The following is a 20,839-nucleotide window of genomic DNA, read 5'->3' as shown; positions in this document are numbered from 1 at the left end:
CGGCCTTTGTTGCGCTTCCGCCGTCCGCCGGCGCCGCAAAAAAAACGCATTCTTGCAGGATTTCCATCGTATTGTGACCATGAGGAATATTGACATTGCAACAGACACAGTCGTATTTACAAACACAACAGAAGAGCACGTCAGGGATAAGTGGGGTCGGGCGCACCGGAGACGGGCTGCGGCGCTCAATGGGCATTCGTGAGACGACATAGTGTTCGCTGTCGACTCAACCTCGCTGGCGTTTCCGGCGGCCACGGCGCTCGTCCAATGACGCAATTTGTGGCGCGAGCCGGTTGAGCGAAGTCGGCGTAAAAGCTATCCCAGCTCGTGCGGCGCTAGCGCTCCAGCGCGCCAGCGGCTGTTCCGCCAGCGTCCCACCCAGAGAGTGGTTGGTCACTGAAGTCACGGTTCAAAAACAACAACGGGACTAGCCTACCATGGGAACCCAGTCGTCACCATTTTGCTGAGCAGGATGAGTATCTTACACGATCACGATAGACAGAGTTACCAAAATGGAGTTGACTTAGCGCTATTGCATCAGATGGTCATGGCCGGAGGCGCCGGAGGAAATCGGGAAAATTTCACGGAAACATCGCCATAAATACATAAGTTATCAATTTAGTGCTAAGACTATCGAAGGCGAATAAGAAGATTTGAAAACACCATGGGTGAGAAGCGCGGTAAATAATTAAAATTCCTATACGTAAAACAAAATAGGTATTCTTGCCTACACACATACATTCATTTACAATAGGTGTCTGCATCGCTCCTCGCGCACACGTATCACTGCACCATCCGAGACGAAATAAATACCAGGCTTGATATCCGTCGTTTGCGAAAATCCCTGAGTTTCATGTACCCGGAGCTGGCGGGCCTCCCATGCCCCCGCCAACCATCGGCGCCACGGCACCATACGGCCGTTCAGCGCGCGAGCTTAAAGCTGCCTGGATCCGCCTCTGGCACGTCCGCTCACGCTCGCGCGCACTCACGCGCAACGCACTTTTGATATCGCCACGGGCCCGCGCGCGGCCCGCGAGTCTCGCCGTCCCTGGGCGCTGGCGCGCGGCCGCGAGTTCCCAGCGGCCCCAGTGGCGCGCGGTCGCGAGCCCCACCGGCCCCAGGCCCGCGCGCGGCCCGTGAATCCGCCCGCCCTAGGCGCCCGTACGTCACTGCGGCGACAGCGGCGGCGTCGACGACTCGGTCTTGGTCTGCAGCGGCGACGTCTTGTCGTCGCCGCCGTCGCCCTTGGAGCCGGCGGCCGCCGTCGGCGTCTGGGTCAGCGGCTCGGAAGGCACCAGGCCCTCCTTCATGCGCTTCTTCTGCTTCATGCGCCGGTTCTGGAACCAGATCTTGACCTGGGTCTCGTTGAGGGTGAGCGCGGTGGCGATCTCGATGCGCCGCGCGCGCGTCAGATACTTGTTGAAGTGGAACTCCTTCTCCAGCTCCGTCAGCTGTTTAGTGCTGAAGTTCGTCCGGCCCGTGTTGTTGGCGCCCCCGGCATAGCTGAACTCCGACTTTGCTGCTGGAACGGAGAGAACGGACGGTTAGCACCATATCCCCATATCTGAAAGGACGGTGAATCAGGGTGACGTTTAGTGGATACACAGATATCAGCCCCTGCACATGATGGAATGATTTTTCTTCAACTACACACAGGACATGATAACTGCCGACCACATTCCTAGACGCCAGTTCCACAGCCCACCCCCAGATTCCATTTCCAAACTCCACCACCCCATCCTCTGCACCCGTTCCCGCCATTCGGAAAGCCACGAATACCAGCGGGGGACAGCAGCGCGTTCACGTCTAATTTGACCAGGACGCGCACACCCCGCACCACACAACCTCTTAATTGAAACCGCCGACCATTCAAATGTCACGTGACCGATCGTCGGCGATAGGCTGACAGTTTCAATACGCGGCGACGCGCGCCGTCCCCGCCGCCGCCGCTGCCGCCCGTGTCAGCGATACGGCGGCGGCGCGGCCCCTTCAGAGGGCGCCGCCGTGACCCCCCGACCCCCGACCGGTCGCCTGAGTGACAGGCCGGCCGGCCACGTGGGCCGCCGGCCGCACGTGAAATGGGCTAATTTTTAGCGGCGCTTTGTGATAGGAGTAGCGCCCAGACGTCGTCGGTTGACATGACAAATTCATTACGGCGCATGCGGCGGCGACCGGGGGAGGGGGCGCGGGGAATCAGTGTGGCCCGTGCGAGGAGATGGATGGGCGGCGCGTTATGCCTGGAATATAATTGGGCAGGGATGGATAGCAGGTGGTTAGAGGGACAGTCAGGATTTAATGCCGTCTGGGCGCCGTGGCATCAGAGGATCTGGTGTCAGTGCGCCTCGTGCAGGGGATGGGGCCCTCATGTCAGGGGCTGTCAGTAAGTCTTGGTGGCGGTGCATCTCAAACGGGCGTATGGTTCATCCTTCAGAGAGAAGCTGCTCGATTTCGCAACTGTGGGGCCACCGTAGAAGCACTGCTGCTTTAGAAACGCTTTTCGGGACCGGATCATAACTGTCTGTGTTCTTCCGAATAAAGACTCCACTTGCTAACACGACGTTTTACTTGCCATCTTCCAGGGCGTGCATCCACAGGAAGCATGCATATCTCTGTGGATGCACAAATGCATCAAATGATCCCCGGATTGGAACACAGACCACATTTCACCGCGGAGTCCAACTCATTCGCATGTGAAGCACATGAAACTATCCACCGTCCCGGTGCTGGAAGAGCGCATGCGCCTTGTTATTCGGAACCGCCCCACATACAGCATCCCCCCGCGATATCAGTCCGTCGCCGGGCAGCCCAGCGCGTACCGCACCCTGCGCGGCCGCACCCGCGCGGGCCCGGCCGCAGCGCGCGGGCGCGGTCGCAGCGCGCGGGCCCGGCCGCAGCGCGCGGGCCCGGCCGGCCGCCGAGCGCCAGCCAGCCTCGCCGGTGCATTAGGGCGTAGCGCGCGCCGAGTGGTGTGGGTAATGCCGTCAGCGGCGCGCTGCCGTGGCCGCCAGCCTGTGACCGAACCGAAACGGACAGCAAAAACCCCGCTGATGGATGGATGGCCGGCCGCGCCGACGTCTCCATGGCAACGGCGGACGTGTGCATCTGCGAGTGTGTCCTGGCCGACTGCACGCGGTGGCGAGCGCAAACAGGGAGATCTGGTCGTAATATCGATCGTCGGTGGTAATTAAAAACGGAATTCAGACAGCTTGCCATATCCTGGCAAGCAAGCACATCAGCACGAACTTGTTAATGCCTCAGTGCGTGGTAAGAACATAAATTAGTATGCATAACTACATGGTAGATAAATGGTTTTATATTCGTAATCTCGATGGCTTGTATTTCATGTTTTCCAGGAAACTGGCTAAGCCAGTATCATTTATGTTCCCACGTCAGGTTCCTTGACACAATGGTCGCGCTGTCCTCCATGTTTCACCTCAGTCGCCGCCAACGAACGAGTTCGTCCCGAAGCAAAGCAGGTCATACTCACGACCCCCCCTCCCCTGCCCCCCTCGCTGCCGCCACATTCCTGCGGGGCACAGCGGCAGGTCGAGGCCGCTAAAAACCGCTGACGTCACCGCCGCCGATGGACAACGTGGGCATAACGTGCGGCCCGGCCGGCCGGGCGCCGTAAATGATTATTGATTGGGTAAATACAGTGCCGCCTGGCACCGGGCCACGACACGCCGACGCCCTCGGTCGCCGGCGCCGACGAGGCTGCCAGATCCGGCTGCCAAATGAGCGTGTTAAACCAGCCCCGGGGCGACGGCTGGCGGCGTATGGCGCGGGGAGGCGTCGGCGTCACACGTCGGCTGTCGCACCTCCGCCATGGCGATTCGAAGGATAGATGGTGGGATCAGAGGCAGACGATCTGGTAGTGGTAGTGGCGCGTCACGCAGACATGGGGAAAGGCAGGATTTCGAGGATTGGGAAACGCTAGGTAGGTATGGGCTTCACGCAGACACGCCATCTAATTATGCTTTGCTCTCCAGTCTGTCTTCTGCGACACTCCGCACTGATGTTCCGCACACCGATAGTTTTTGGTTAAGCTGCCGACTACTACTTGCGTGTAAAGAGGGGGGCGTCTCTTGAGGAACGTTGGCATGGTGGCATGGCCTCTCAATAATCATTCATCTTAGCAGCCATGTGTGCGCGGACCTGATATTAGGCTGTCTCTAAAATACCTTTCCTACGCAGAAGCAGTATCCGGACATTGTCATACAATCGTATTGTTCATTGTCTGTGTCTTTGTGCACCTTGCTATCTTAATCTTCGGCAATGAGCACTACCAGCAGAATGGCTGCATTTTTATCGCAATTAAGCGGGCATCTGGTGCTAAGGACTTCCTTTCATGCCAAATCTGGATACTTTCACTTTCACCAAATTTGGGACCCAAACCACGTTGAACAACAAAAAATTCGTGTAAGACGGCGTCACTCCTAAACCGCAGCATGAATCTGTTTGACGACACGTATTTTTATAAAGCACACGGACTGAATTTCTTGCGCACGACGCTGCACAACACATTTCAACAGCGTCCATCAACAACCCTCTCACAAAACGTCCGCACCGTGATATCTGATGGCCCCGCCTGAATGCCCATGATTAGGCTACAATGAAAGCCGTAATGAACTTCATTAAACGCGCCAGAACACTTCCAGCCTTGGCAGTGCGATGTGACAGACGAAAGTTCGACACGGGCAGTCTGGTGCCGTTTCCTTGCAACATTAGGTGCTCATCAAGCGATTATTTGGATTGGCTTTGGATGGATTGGATACCCGGATTAAATGATACGTAAGGATTGAACTGAACATTTGGATTGAGCTGTTACTTTGGATAACTCGCAGACGCAAGCAGTCCCAGTGAATCCATAATTATCTAAACGGCGCACACTATAACCCCCAAGCCATAGTTACTGATTTTGTAAAGAATACGGTCACGCCGGTTTTGCTGCGTCATCTGTATCCGATGGTCAGCACGATGTGTTATCAGTAAGCTTTATTACTGCGCTCCAGCTCCCAGAGGAGCCGCGCCTCCAGACGCTACTGACAGGCGTCAATATCAATCGTTGAATGCAACCAACTGGGCTTACTGCCATGGCCCATCGACTGGGGTGAGGTGTGTCATGAGTCACGTGTCACATGTCATGACCGACCGTGACATCACTCATGGATAGCGAAGTCAAAGACAAATGCAATACAACAAAAAAAAACCTTAAGAAAGCGGTCATGAGTTGAACTAACAGAGGAATTTATAAAAAAAAACGCAATAGAAACATCTGTGCATCACAAAACCGGTTTCCTTTGCACCTTTATGTTCTCGACTTTCAGGTGCCTGCCCAAAGCGTCGCTGATACCGGCAGGTCAGTGGCCTGCCCAGGCGAAGGTCCGCACTCATGTCAAGGATAGTGAGGAAGGGGTAGGCATGACACGAATTTCTTCCAATTTCAAAATACCCCGAATATGTTCACAGAAACTTATTCGAGAAAAGGAGGCAGACGGTCTAACTTTGCCCCAAGTTAGCATACCAATGCACAGAAGCTATGAAACCATAACGGAACTGACAAGCCGCCATCAGCGCATCGAAACGCGTCCGTCCCTTCCCATCCGAACCAAATCGTGACTGACCCGCCAACTTCTCCTCAGCCGCGCACCGACGCCACGGCAGAGAGCCAGCCATCGGCCGGGGAGCCGATGGTGGAGGCTGCCGGTCACCGGTCACCAGCCGGCGACCGGTCGCCCCCGGTCACCAACCCGGATGGCGACCTTATCACAACCATCACAGCAGTCGTGAGGTCGCCACCACTGGTCCTTCGGTCGCAGTCACGACGCGCCGCAAGGTCGCATGCATCGGGTGAAGGCCAGCGGAGCCAATCGCGCCCGCGCCCCCGGGGCATGGCGTGTGGCACGCGCGCGCCGGCCGCCGGCTGATTGCGTTCCACAGGCCATTGGTAAGGGTTAACGACGCCGGTCCACCCACCGCTAATGGCCATCGCATTGCTGGTGCGGTCACAGTCGTTAGCGTTGTCGTTCAGCGGAGAGTTTCGGGGCGAGTGTCGTGGTACTGGTTGTCGCTCCTTTACCGCGATGTGAAACTCGCGAGTGTCGTGGTACTGGCTGTCGCTCCTTTACCGCGATGTGGGACTGGCGAGTGTCGTGGTACTGGTTGTCGCTCCTTTACCGCGATGTACGACTGGCGAGTGTCGTGGTACTGCTTGTCGCTCCTTTACCGCGATTGTGGGACTGGCGAGTGTCGTGGTACTGGCTGTCGCTCCTTTACCGCGATGTGGGACTCGCGAGTGTCGTGGTACTGGCTGTCGCTCCTTTACCGCGATGTGGGACTGGCGAGTGTCGTGGTACTGGTTGTCGCTCCTTTACCGCGATGTGGGACTGGCGAGTGTCGTGGTACTGGTTGCCGCTCCTTTACCGCGATGTGGGACTGCCGAGTGTCGTGGTACTGCTTGTCGCTCCTTTACCGCGATGTGGGACTGGCGAGTGTCGTGCTCCTGCTTGTCGCTCCTTTACCGCGATGTGGGACTGGTGAGTGTCCTGGTACTGCTTGTCGTTCCTTTAGCGCGATGTGGGACTGGTGAGTGGTGCGTATTTGCTGGTGCCCAGAGCGCGTGTTAATGGCACCGGGCGTGCTCATTTTTTGAGCGCAGACAACCGATACATGCGTCGCCCGCGGCAAGCTGGAATGTACCCTAGCTTGAGTGACGAATCCGCGGCGAAAACACGATGTCCCTGGCTCATGCTACAGTCGCCGAACGTGACCGTGACCACCATGGTCGTGACCACTGCTGGCGCTGCGTGGGAGGGATGCGCGACGACGTGCTCTGAGCACCCCTCAAGAACGGACACGTCATCAGACCGACGGTAGTCAGCCACGCGCTTCAGTCAGTCAACCTAAGTCGACCTGAGCCCAGACACATCCACAGACACAGGTCACTGCGGTTAGGAGCAGAGCCGTTGGCGGCAGACCCACGCGCGGTTGTGCTAACGCAGGGCGCCTTGAAACGTCGGCGCGGTGATTCGATAACAATGCCGGCGCCGCATACTTTCCGCTCCTGGCGCAGGACCTCCGGTCATCCCGTCCCAGAAGGCCGGCCGCGCCAGAGCGAAAATATTCCGACCGCTGCACACTCCAGAACCCGGACGCACGACGCGCCGCACCGCAGGAAATAGCGGCTGCCAGGCGCTGCTCGGCGAGTGGCCGACCACCCCTCTGGAGGCTCGGACCGACGCGGTCCGGCCGCGAACAATGCCCTGCACCATTCCACGCGTCAGACGGGCCGTGCGGCCGGCCAGCCGGCGCCGGCGCCGCCGCTGCTCGGCAGTCGGCGCACGTGCCGGCTGCGGCTTTGGGCAGCGCGGGTCGCGCGCCTCCGCGGCCGACGGCTCAATCGAGCCGCCAAGTGACGCCGGCCGCCAATATTGTGACGGCCGGCCGCGGCCGAGCGGACCTGTTGCAGCGATCCGCCGCCGCTGCCGCCACCGCCGCCGCGGACGGCGGGTTTTTGCGGCGCCGGCGAGCGGAGAGGCGGACAGGGTGCGGCCTTGCTGGGATTGTGTGAGGGGAGTGCGGTGGCGCGGTGACATTTGACCTGGTGATCGAAGGTTATGCGTTGGAGAGGGAGCTGTGTTTGATTGTGTGGTACGGGCAAGCGAAATGATGCATCGTCGCGTTTTCTGTACCGTGCTTTAAGGTCCTTTGCGATAATCAACGTAAGTCGAAATCCGACGGCTCCGAAGCCTTTAAGAAGTGTTTGGAGTGTACTATAAGCATGTTTCGGCCACCACGCGAAGCTAAAGGCAGAGCCTCGACCGATTAAGCCACCTTTTCTGGGCAACCATTTCCGATAGTTCCTCCGCAGCCACGGACTCGTTCCTGACGAACGAGTCATGATCAGGGCACGACTTCGCCTCTCCGCTCCAGTTCCGCCATCCACTCTCACTCCGCGTCAACGCACTCCTCCATACTCCCAGCACGCATCCCTTCCGACCCAGCCCGCCGGCGGCGGTCGGCCATGGCCGCTCTGGCGGCTGAGGCCCCGCCCCTCACCTGGCGCGGACGGCGCTGACCCCCTCCCCCTGACCTGGCGGGCCGCGCCGGGCCCGTCGGCCGGCGATAATGATGGGAGCCGCGCCCGTCCGCCCGTGATGGATCGACGCCGGCCCACCATTGCTCGGGAATTTCGACCCGAGATAATGACGGGGTGTGCGGTCCACGATTCTATTTTGGCAGCCTTTATTTCTACAGATTTTGTGATGGCAGCGGGTAATGACTGGTCCGGCAAGCTCAATTTCGGGCTTGAGTACTTCGCCTTTCCTTCTGTGTATCGTTCTCTAATATCATATCCATCCTTGACTCTATTTCTTTTGTTCCTGTTCACATTTTGTTCCGTCCTCTGCCCCTTCCACACCTCTTTCCTTCGCTCCGCCGTCTCCACCGGTCCCGTCGCCCGTCCCGTAGTATATTGCGTTCCTCCTTCCCATGCCCCACTGCCATCTCCTTTTTTCCTTCCGTGCACTCAATTTACAGTGTTATCTTTTGGACTGATATGTGTAAGATGTATAGCAAACTTGTTTTTCCATACTTCGATCTTTCGCTTTATGCGTTCAAAATGCAAATGTTCTCGTTCCAGAGCCCTTAGAGTTCAGCAGGAACATGCATAGACGCACAAATAGGTGTATACGAACCCACGCACATCCTTTCAAAAATGCGAAGCCCCAGGGATCGGAAAATAATGAAATACCTATATGGCGCCTAGTTTCTCACCGCTCACTAAAACAAGCCAAAACGTTACGCTTGGAGACATCTAGAGAAGAGAACATAGTCCTCATTACAGCTCACCAACACGTAACATCAAGAGGCTCCAGGAAAGCACAGGAGATATGTGATGAGTTATTTAACTGCTGCTTACCAGCGAGGGCCTTGCCAGCCTCGTGTTTGAGTTCCGTAACTGAATGTGTGCGGCTGGAGACATAACATGTGTGTTACTGAAAGCATCAAACGCTTGGTCTTCAATTTTTCGTCACACACCACCCATCTTAATGACAAATCATAGCGAAACTAGCTCAAGTCCCCCCCCCTCTATTCACCCCTGTTGCTGCAGTTATTCTCTCCTCAAAGCAGGGGATCCAGAGTCAGTCAGATCTGATATCTGGCATGCATCCGGGACGCCATGGCAGTCCGTCACGCCGTGGCAGTCCGAGACGCCGTGACAGCCCGAGACGCCATGGCAGTCCGTCACGCCGTGGCAGTCCGAGACGCCGTGACAGCCCGAGACGCCGTGGCAGTCCGTCACGCCGTGGCAGTCCGTCACGCTGTGGCAGTCCGAGACGCCGTGACAGTCTGTCACGCCGAGTCGCTCCGTGCCCTCTGCTCTGGGCCTGTTCCGTCCAGACGCATAAGCGACCATCGCCCGCCCGGGACAGGCCCTGCGGCTGAGACGCGTGGTGTCCGTATCCGAATCTGAGAGCCGTTCTCCCGGCCGTGGGAGATCAGCACTGCTGGCGAAGACACGCTGGATCCGGTCACGTTGTGGGAGGGGGGGGGGGGTGTTGGGCTGGGTCACCCCCACGCCTGGCCCCGTGTCAGGAGCGCTTACCACACACTGAAGCCCACAGTCTGGGGCCGAAATGCAAGCAGCCATTGCAATCAGATGAAAGCAAAATGCATCCGTGTGCGAGGCGGCGGCCTGCAGAGGCAAATCTGTCGTCAGTGCCTAGGCGAGTGCGACAACAAGCCCACAGCGTCAACAACTTCTCCTTTCATCCACCAGACCGTGAGAGGCAAGCCTCCCAGAGGATACGACAGCTACCCATGCTCGACAAACGCTGAGCCAGGGCTCGGCATCCAGCCGCTGTCCCATGCGGAAGCCGCCTGCCTGGCTCCGCCGCCGCAGGGTCGGTCGCACGCCCTGTCGGATGACGCGGCGGCCGGCCTGCGTCCCATCCCTGCTGACCCAGAGCAGCGGCGCGGTCCAGTCACGCGCGCACACACCACGCGGCCCGGCTCTCAACAGCGGCCGGCCTGCCGCTGTTGACACGTGTTTTACCCACCATTTGGCCTGCCGGCGACAAATATTGACCGGCCGCGGCCGGCAGGCGGGCCGCCGCCCTCTTGGTCGAGGATCTGAGGGGACCGGGCGGCCGGCCGGCGCTCGGGGCACGAGGCCGCCGCCGCCGCAGGACCGGGCGGCGAGATGGGTCGGACCGGCGAAGCGGCAGTGGTCCTGGTCCGCGGAGACCCACCCAAGCGGTCGGTCGGCGCCCGAGGCATGAAGCGCCGTCGCCGCAGGACGGAACGGTGGGATGAGTCGGACAGGCGGACCGGCAGTGGTCCTGGTTTGCGAGAGAACCTCTGGGCCGTACCAAAGCTCAGGAAGGGTGGATCTAGCCTCGGCAGAACCGGACCCTGCTGATCATGGATGGGTACGTCAGACAAACGCCCGTTAGGAAACCAAGCGAGGAGCCCGGTGGAAGATTAGCAGCCAACAAGCACGCGGACTTCCTTATCGGCAGGTAAGGAAAACATTGTCAAAGTCCGGCGGAACGCAAAGTTTATCGGCGTTCTTCCAGAACTAAGTTGAACGGCGTTCTTAATAGGTTTTCTCGTGTTAAGCTTGTTTTATGTGTAGTTCCTGCGCTAAAAAGAGAGGCAGGCAGCGACGGCTGACACCAACATTTCTCGGTCCGTGTTAGCCTTATTGACACAGCTATGTATTATATCCCATAAATTCATAACACACCGATGAACGTCATAAAACTATTCAAGCTGTGTCGAAAACAAATGCGCGGACAGTAGCAGAAACGGCACAATTCATACTTTTTATGTTTTTCTATCCCTCACATAGTCAGTTCCTCCCGACGTTCATTTTGTCTTGTTATTATGACATCAAGCAGCACAAATCAACGTAAATTTCCATAAATGCGCTTGTTTTAACTTATTAAACTATCTTATAGTGAAGACAAATAAAAGCAACAAAACACAAGGTATATTCTTTAGTTCACCTGACTGGCTAATGGGGATGCCTCTCTGCACTGCACTTTTCTTATTATATCACACTTCCCCTATATCCAACGCAGCATTCTTTGTTGCAGCTCATCTGCTTAATGCACTTTTTCATCGCGAAGCTAGCATGCGCTCATTGCTTCACCCTGTTTTTGGGTCCAGTTCTTTTGATGCTCACTGGCACCAACAACGTATGGCCTACGGTACCGATCGCAGTCGCACGGGCCACCTGATTTCCATCGACTGATGACTAACATTTGTAAGGTATGTTTATTGTTTACCTTTTTTCGTTCTTGCCCGGCAAATCCCACTTGTGAGGTTCATCATGTGCTCGTGTTTGTAACGACCCGGCCGTCGTGAAGGCTGATGATCTTCCAGGCCTCATATTTCCAAATGCTAAGCAATTAAAGAACAACGCACCCCAAATAGACCCAGCTTGTCTTCCTTGCGCGATCTGCCGGGTCCCGCTAGCCGGGGTCCATATCTCACAGTTCCACACCATTTATCACGCGGCGCGCGTGAGACGGCGGTTTGAGGCAGCAGACCACCGGGGCCGCGTAATGGATGAACCGGCTCCACCTGACGCGCTCTCCAAACACGCGGCGGCCGGAGCGGGGCGCGCGGCGCCACTACCTGGCGGCCTCCTCTTATGTTTCGCTTACCGACGGCGCTATTTATTATTCCCCAGGGGTGTCATATCTCCCATTTGTCCGACTAAGTGGTTTAAATATTTGTACGATGTGTGCGACAATGGGACGTCCCGGAGATTAATGAATCCCACCGCCGCCTGGTGATAAATGATGCTGTCGCGGGCTCGACGAGACCGCAAGCCCGGCCGTGCGCGAGCCACTCGAAACGGTGGCGCGTGCTCGTGACACCCCGCCTTGCAACGCTCGGCGGCCTCCCAGCGCTGCCGAGCTCTGCAGCGGTGCAACGGGGCGCGGCCGGCAATCCGCGGCCAGCTGGCTGCCGGCCGTGACGTCACGCCGTGACGTCAGTGGAGTCGCGACGCGCAGAGTCGGCGCCCGGCCCGGCGCTATGATTAATGATGCGACAACTGGTACGATTTGTTCGGATACAGTAAGCGGCGGCGGCGGGGGCGGCGGCCGTGGGTGGGCCGGCCGGCCGCCGCGACGGGTCGGCAGGCTCGACACGGCGGCACCCGCCGACGGCGCGAGACCGGCTATTTTCGCGGTGGCGGTGCCGACTGAACTCGGAGACGAGCCCGGCGCGGTGACCACCTCGGCCGCGCGGACTGGGATGGCATAGGCGCGGGCCGAGGGAGTGCAGCTCTGCTCTGCCACGGCCGGGGGATCCGGCGCCGGCACAAACGTGCGTAAGGAGCTCGAGTTCAGGTTATTGAGACGTCTCTATATCGTGGATGATTGCATGCAAGTTACTAAGTGTATGGTTGCTGCAAGTGGCCATGACGGCGCTCCGGAGTTCAAGATTGCACAGATGTGTTACAATCGGAATGGTGCCGACAGCTTTCTTCGCAAAATGAACTGCGTATTTGTCCAGACCTGCTCTAGAGGACGGCACACAGCATGGATGACACAGGATGACACCACAGGGTGACACCACAGGATAGCACTACAAATATCTCATCCGGCGCACTGGATTAAATGTCTGCTGCTTCGAAGGTGAGCTTAGGGGTATTGCTTGGCTTCAGGCTAGAGCCCCTCCCTTCATAAATCGTAAGCCTTCCACACGAAGCGTGAGAAAATCTCAAAACAGGTCGCCAGGGGCTTTGAAAGCATCTGAAATCATGGCATGTGTCTAGGGATGCGAGGCACCTTTCGAGATTGCTGTTTTGGACGTCTGGAACCTCCCGTGACTCTGGGCAATGAAGGCTGCGTTTTTACAGGCAGGTACACCCACTTGGCTGAAAATGCCTCTAGAGATCGAACGAAATCTCTGGGGATATACGATGACGCTTAAATAAAGTTCCTTGGTTTTCTAATATCGCTGAATTTATGATATTCTCATGATGTATTTTCATATCTCGCCATCGATTTTGGGGTTGTTGAATTGACAGCCATAGAGGGTTTAGCTATAATGTGCAATGTTCGGTGCATGTGCCTCAGAGCATAGAAAATGATTACTGACTTCCTCTCTGCCAACATGTTTTGTCAGATGCGCATGCTGTTTTGGCCTTGTATACGTTTGTGACGATGATGATAAGCTCAAAGCGTCACAAAGCAAGGGTAAACAACTTCCGCATGAGGACGGAAAATACTACCATGACTTGGAGCGCATTATACTGCATGGGTACAGCCAATCTCGATAGATTAGCGGTAACAGTCACCTGTGAACGCATCTTGAATTGGAATTTTCGCGGGGAATTCTTAAAAAGTGCCAGTGATCATCCATTTCAGAGGAGGCAAAACAATTATCCGGAAACTTGTAGAGGATAAGTCCACCTAGAGCCCCCACCGTCCCTCGTAGTCATCTTCACGTTATACTACAAGATGTGAGGCGGAGATTTGGTCAAATGGCGAGCGAGAGTTGTGTTGCTCTACTGGCTTTTAAAATTAGCTACGTTTTGTAATTCGTAACGGAATGCATCAGCGTACTGTGTCCACAGAATGGATCCTGTCCCCGTCCTAGATAAGTGGAGGCAATGCCGATCAAATAGCTTTATCAGGTCAACATGTGTTCCAGAGTTCACTACATGCTGCAAAATTGCATTTCATCCGCATACAAGCAATCCAAAAAGTATTTTCCATAAACGACCACAATGCACAAAGGCCCCCAGACAATAAAGCATGCAAGGATCTTGCAGTGGTCAAAGGAAGAAGGCCAGTGTACAGAACAATGCGAATATGCAAATCACCTTATTCGAAGGAGGGATTTTTTAACTGGCACTATGCCAGTCAAACTGAATTTGCATCGGTATGACTGCGAACGTAACAAAGGCGCGTGCATGGAGGCTGCCACGGAAATACGCTGAGAATGGCACCAAAGCTTTGAAGGCTTTGATATCCCTCTCAGCGTGTTTCTAAAAAAGGAACGTTCATAAATGCAGTGCTGGACACCACGGGGTTGGGAGAGTTGTACCCCCATCCCCCATTCTTTGTGGTGGAGCCCTTGGCTAGCGCTGATTGCGAGCGAAATCGGCGACGTAGCGCAGCCTACAGAAGCTAATATTTTTCCAATACCTCATCACAGGTCGATGTAACTCCCACCAACACAAAGCGCGGTTCTTAAAGATGCTTTGCTGTGTAAATTAGTGCGGAGGCAGTTTTGGAGAGCGCAGTCTGGAGAAATGTTTTCTTTGACTTAGTAATTGATAATCGCACCTTAACGGATACTTATCCTGTTACAACAGGCTTTCTCGTCCTCAAAGTGGCACCAGGCATTGCTTCCCCACCTCTTGATCTGATTTGCCACGGAACCGGTCTCATCGACAAACGATGAAAAAAGTTTGTCAAGAACGATGTAACGGCGGCAGTGTCGTTGTCACAGCATGGCCACCGTCACGTCTCAACATGTCGTGTCGCTATCATCACCCCCCCAACAGGCCATCGTGTCGTGTTGTTCCATATAGCGGTATAGGGGCTTTGTCCTCTGAACCAAACCCAGAAAGGCTGGTCGACACGCCAAGTGCTACATCTCTGACGTATATGCAATTACCAGCCCTCATGACATAGATTCCAATTCGATCTCATTGGCCTGATGTAACCAACCAAGGGTCACTTGCGCCAATGCTCAAAGACAGCAGTCCGCGATGAGCAAAAAGGTGTCGTTCGGTGAGGCTTAAAGTAACACAGAGCGCACTGTTTTCTTAAATAGATTGTACGATGTTTATGGTAATGTTTTGCTTTTAATTTTCCTTTCAGGACAGAATTTTCATTTGAAATCACTGTTTTAAGCCCTGACAAAGCCCAGACAACGAAATACTGTCACTTTTGTTGTCCTGTAATCAGAAAGCTGCACGTGACCATGAATGACATTGTCAGTGGCAAACGGCCTGGCTGTCATCAGCCCTTGCGGACCAGTGATTTGTTGAGTGTGACGTCATGCAAGGCGTGACACAACAGGATCGAAAAAAACGAGAAAAAACTGATGCTCCCAGCGCTGCTCAGCAAATGGCTAATCACCTGAACATGTCCAGTTTAAGCTGTTAATCAGTACTTTTCTTTCCATGGTCGCAACGGTTAACGTTTCATTTTACAGTATCATGACCGTGAACGACACGCGAAGATGCCAATCCTTCAGTTCGTGGGGATTCTGAGATTGGGACACTGTTTGTGGAAATCTCGCTTGCTTTTCCTTAGACAAATTACGTTATAATTCATTTTCTTGGGTCTTATTTCTAGAGGAAAATAACAGCCAACACTGTGTACCATGCATCACTACGTGACTGCAAGCTAGCTAACGTAAAATGATGTGAAAGTAAAATAAGGACAGCCGTCGACTATACAGCTTGTGAGAGCGCGTGGTAATTCACGACTCATCAATTACCATAATATCCCTGAGGTATTAAATATCTTGCATTTGGTCAACTCGCGGTGATGAAGTTCATGGCGATACATACGTGGATCATCATACATCATACATACGTGCGATCATACACACGTGGCATCAAGAATCACCGTGGGTCTCTTCGCTTCCTCGGGATGCTAATAATGACAACGATCGGCAGGCACGACAGGACCGGTGTAATACTTAATTCACGGGATTCAAAAACCTCTGAGTGTCATGATCAAAAATCCAATAGGCTGACTAGAACGCCACTAACGTTCGGACATTACCGTCAGTTGGTGCATTAGTGTCATGGAGCTTTCATGGATTGGTCAAATGGTTCGCTGTAGGCCTAATGAAATTTACAGCTCACGTAAATTAGGTTAAGTACAAGCCCTATAATGAGGTTTACTGCGGGATCTGTTCCTTGTTTTGTGTACTAGATGTGCTTGCAGCGACCATTCCGGTGGGTTTTTGCCTAAAGGAAAGGAAAGGTAAGGTATCTAGGTATCAGGTAAGGATGTATGCTGCCCCAGTACTTTAGCTTCTCCATTTTGGGAGACACAAGCCAAGTTCAATAAAGAATTGTGGTTTTCAGGTATATCTGGAGCGTATTCGCCCATCTGTAGAGTTGCTCTGTAGCTCTCGGCACATGTAGGATTAACCGGAATGTTTGACACTAAAGATATTGAACAGAATATCAGATATGATGAAATAAGCTCACTTTTACTTAGTGGTATACTTTTAAGTGGAAAAGACTTTTCTAGACAACGCAAGTTTTTTATTAACACTCAGTTCCCTTCTGTTTAGTAAATACGCTCCACAATACGTCATTGTTTGATTCGTATCTAGTACAACAGAGGTTGACAGCCAATTGACGGCCGTTATATTTGAAAATTGTGCTTACAAACGTCAGATATGAACGGCTCAACAGTTATACTGTTATTGGCATTGATTTACGCATGGTCATTGGCATGGAGGATTTAAATGACGTTATTATGGCGTCATGGACGCCTGGATGACTTCGAAATTGTCTGCACGAGGTAGGTTGCACATGGGGGCTGCGAACTGCACCGAATGGTCTTTAAGATGGCCATTTCAATTCAAAATCCCATGCAAACGTGGAACACTCCCTTTAAAAGGGGCAAACGTTGTCATCTGGCATATCTAGGTTACCTGTATGTTTGTGATGATTTTCCGGAAGCTTCCTATGAACACTGTACTGTAGACAGGTAATTTGGCGCTGCCACGTGAAGTCTGAAAAGCATGCCGCTTCATGAATGTGTCCCCTACCCCACCCCACCCAATGGAGCATCACTTCTCCTGAAGCTGATCACCATGAGGCATGAAGAATTGATGGCGCATTGCCAGGTCCAAGCCGAGTTGCAGCGGATCGATTGCATCGAAGCGTTTTGACAGATCTGGAAGACATGCTGCAAAGCTAGCTTCTGATGATCGATGACGGTGAGGGTGTGCTCAGGGACGGCGTCAACTTTCGTACGTGACTTTTTGTGCGAATTCGGGAATGGTAGGAAGGGCATTCGTGTTGGAAACGCATGTGTGGTCTTCCTTTTGATCTTACATTGCTACGGCTTCTGGGCTTACGTAGCACCAACAGTTTTTGAACATTAAACTTCTAAAAGTATAGTTGCAAAGTGAGCTACCAGAATCCTCCTGAAAAGCAGGGATATTTTACAAAGGCGAAGCTGGTGACAGCAGATAGTTGGTCTTTCTGTGAAAACGACGGATATTTTTCCTAGGACGTCCGCACGTGTAAGAGCCTATCTGACGAACATGTGCCGATAATATGACTGACGTCTTCTAACACATTAATGCTGAGGCGCGCGTGCTGTGTTGCACACACACACACACACAGTACCCCGTTTGCTCAAAGGAATGTAGTGTAGATCTTTAAATTGAAGGGCTTAGTTTGAAAGCTCAGATACAATACGCATTGAGGCTGTGTCCATGGTAAGACCACATTAAAAGTTTCGCATATTTTTCACTTGGCCAATCCTCGCCGTAGCCGTATTTCCCATGAGGAGTACGCGCAATTGGCGAGGCGCTCGAGGCAGGCACAGTTGCCTCCAACCCGGCTATGTCGTGTAGATGATCGATGTCTGACAAGACAAGTCGACCGCAGGCGCCAATTTCAAGCCCATCTGACGGTCAGCAGCCTGGTGGAATCCAACTCACACGGTACGCTGGTATTGAAAGCGTCAGTGAGAGAGCCAGCAGTCTGTCTTTCAGCCGTTTTTTGCGTGGCTGGTATTGCCGCAAAGGAAAGGATTTTCCCACGGCCGAAAGGGTGAGCGATATTGGTGGTAACACCGTGCTCACGCTCATGGGCGGAGCTCTGTGCCTCTTTGTGGAGACTCATCTCCCTGCGTTTGTCTCGCTCCCGACGTGGCGCTCAAATCTACCAGCACGTTACCAAGAACACTATGACACGAAAACTTATGTTTTTTAGGAGTCACCAAAAGAAAAAGTTCAGAAAGGTCATCGGACCTAGTAAATGGCTGCAAGCTTTAACCCTGCTGGCGCATCATGTTCATCGCGTTTTGTGCTTCTTTGTGTGACACAGTTTCATGCCCGGGTAAGCAGTAGTGCTGCAGCAGTTCATGTTCTGATTTTTCACAACTCACGTCAAAATAGCATAACCGCTGCAATGAATCAAAGTTCAGAAATGACGATGGAATGCATGTGCAGCACATAACAAGTCTAATGTACAAACATAAACGCATTTCCCATGACGTTAACGATCACTGACACCTATTCGATCTTTAACGTAGGTGGCTTAGAGAAACCGCTACTTGACACGAAACCTTGCCATCGTTTGAGATGGAAACAAAGGATGCCAGGAGTCAAAACATGCTGTTCGCACCAACGTCACTCATAAACGTACCTCATAGTGGTGGCGCGTTACCCTTCCATAGCCAAACATTGATTGGAAATCAACTTAATTTCATCGATGGTGATGTCCACCAGGCCTCTGCGACTCTTGCGCTCTGAGTTTATATTGGTTTCGGACTATCACAACTCGTGTGATTACAATTTCAGCGTAATCGTACATCAATAGCCAGAAAGGTTGAAAAACAAAGCTACAATCATATCTATAAACAGGCGATATAGAATGGGTTACATCTTTCAATATACACTGCGGGAGATGATTCCATGCTTTTGTTGGGTCCTGTCCATGGCTTGGTATACACCACCATGAAAGCTCCCACCGGCACATACGTGGCCCAAAAGGTTGCTGATGCTGATGTCAAAAAGTGTTGGCGGTCATCGGCGCTGAACGAGGAATGCAGTCTTAGCACTAACCGCTTCTGATTTTGTGCCACTGGAGATGAAGTGGACGAGCAAAAGTGCACAGTTCTGTGCTATCATTCTTAAGCGTGTTGTACCAGGGTATGCACCACGTGCTTGGGCCCTGTGGTTGTGAAGCGAGCCATCTGCAGGCTGGCCTTACATAGAGCTTTGGGGGTCCTTACCACTGATGTGCCAGTGCCAGCAGGTAGTATGGTACTCAGATGCGTGATCCGTTCATCATGACTTCGTATCCGTCGTCTAAGCGATCTGTGCAGCGCACGACAGGATCCAATAAGGTTTCACGGATGCTGGCCTATCATGTCCATGGTGAGTGACCACACCGTGCAAAATGCCACATCATCTACCACACGCATTCCTTATCTTTAAATCACAAATATTCAGCCATCATTCGGTGCGGTAGCGCCCTGGACAGAAGAGACAAATGCCGGAAACCAGAAAGCAGGCATGGTTGCCCCTGGCGCAGTTTCTTCTCTCAGTACCTTCCCAGCTCCTCACATAGCATTTAGATGCCATGCGAAGGCTGACCGCTTGCCCGTGCACATTCAGCACATCACCATCGCCCTGCTTCCCAGGCTCCGCCGCCCTGGCTCGCTGGCCATGGCCGGGCGTGCCTCGCGACAGTGGTGAGCTCTCATTAAATGCAAATGAGAAAATCGTAAATAATTGTCGCCGGTCGGGTTTGATGCGGTTTGGAAACGACAGATGTCAAATTATTCAATTTATCTGTGATCTAGCCGGGGGGCGCTCGTATTCAAATCACGTCCACTCAATTAAAATGTCGCACTCATCCGCCCTGCGTTAACGTCAGCGCGACACGTAAAGTGTCGTTTTCCTGGTTACGTGAGCAGCCGTTTTTATACACAGATAACTTGATGCAGTCAGTTGTATAGCAATTAGCGGGATCAAGCCTTTGAAGGCTCGCGTGGCGCCGATCCTATCTCCGCGGATACGCCTGTTAGAGATGGCATGCAGCAGTTTGCGCTGCGCTATCGGAAAAGTTCACACCCGAGTCCTTTGTGCGCATGAAGATTTTGTTTGCACTGGTTATCAAGCGCGGCCGTTTAAACGGCCAGGAAGATCAACAGTGGCGTGAGAAAGTTGATACAACTGCGATAAGGCAGCTCTGACCGCCGTGATAACTCCGCTGGGAACCTCTCGCTTCGCCGACCTCGGTTACGTGGCGGTCTTCATGACGCATGTGGGCGCTGAAAAGCATCAGATTTCATTTCACGAAACTATGGCATCAGATGACTGAATCTGAATCATTCGCATGGAGACTAGCACTTCTCCTCCGCTGGTTTGGTTGTGGGCGCGTGGAGGACTTGCCAATTGTTTTCACAAATGTTATAACAATTGTTTCAAAAATGAGAGCGCATGAATTGAGATGCAGTATTCATTCCTCTATCAAACGACATGTTGCAGCTGGGAGCAAGATAGCAGCTTTGTATCAAAATTGAGCAATAATGCAGTCTCAGGGTCTTGGTTTTGAGAGCGCCATTATTGTCAAATCCATCAAACAAAGCTATATTTTATTTTCGTCCTTCATGGGATTAAAACCGGTCTCATGCATACATGTAAGGAATGTTGGGAGCCATGAACTGCTCGACACTACGGTAAAAGGTTCACATAATTGTATGTTGAATTCGCTCCTATCTGACAAAAGATCAAGTGGCATCCCAAGTGTATGTCGTACTGCCGTCAAAGCCAGGACTGACTGCATGCATGCGGTCTTGAGACGGCCACGGCACCCCTTTGATGAGGCCTTTGGATCTCAGTATTTATATAACTTCATCATGTCATAAGCCCAGTCGTCGGCGGTCAACCACATTTTGGTAATTTCAGAACATGCTTTCATTTTTAGATTTACAAGTGGATGGTTTCACAAATTTATTGGGAAACAATCCTCTCAGACGATTTCTTCAACACGTGTGCGTCAAATCGAAACATGGAATGCGTGAATTTTAGATGATATCGACTCAGGCAATACTGCAATTATTTCCCAGACATAAGCGCTTAAAATTTGAAG

The 20,839-nt window shown here is 53.2% G+C and overlaps 1 protein-coding gene across 3 annotated transcripts in view; it reads right to left on the bottom strand.

Moving 5' to 3' along the window:
• Window positions 1–58: 58 nt before the first annotated feature.
• Window positions 59–20,839, bottom strand: part of lab (labial) — a 37,882-nt gene continuing 17,101 nt past the window's right edge. For 2 of the 3 annotated variants that reach the window (XM_037237027.1, XM_037237026.1), the window contains exon 3: window positions 59–1,522. In XM_037237027.1, coding sequence (XP_037092922.1) covers window positions 1,167–1,522 — 356 coding nt within the window. In that variant the 3' untranslated portion in view covers window positions 59–1,166. The remainder of the gene's footprint in view (window positions 1,523–20,839) is intronic. The other variant, XM_037237029.1, reaches the window with a different exon arrangement.

The sequence above is a fragment of the Pollicipes pollicipes genome, unplaced genomic scaffold, assembly GCF_011947565.3.
Source record: "Pollicipes pollicipes isolate AB1234 unplaced genomic scaffold, Ppol_2.1 Scaffold_7261;HRSCAF=8764_pilon_pilon_pilon, whole genome shotgun sequence".
Lineage (NCBI taxonomy): Eukaryota > Metazoa > Arthropoda > Thecostraca > Pollicipedomorpha > Pollicipedidae > Pollicipes > Pollicipes pollicipes.
This window is presented reverse-complemented; position numbering and strand designations above follow the sequence as displayed.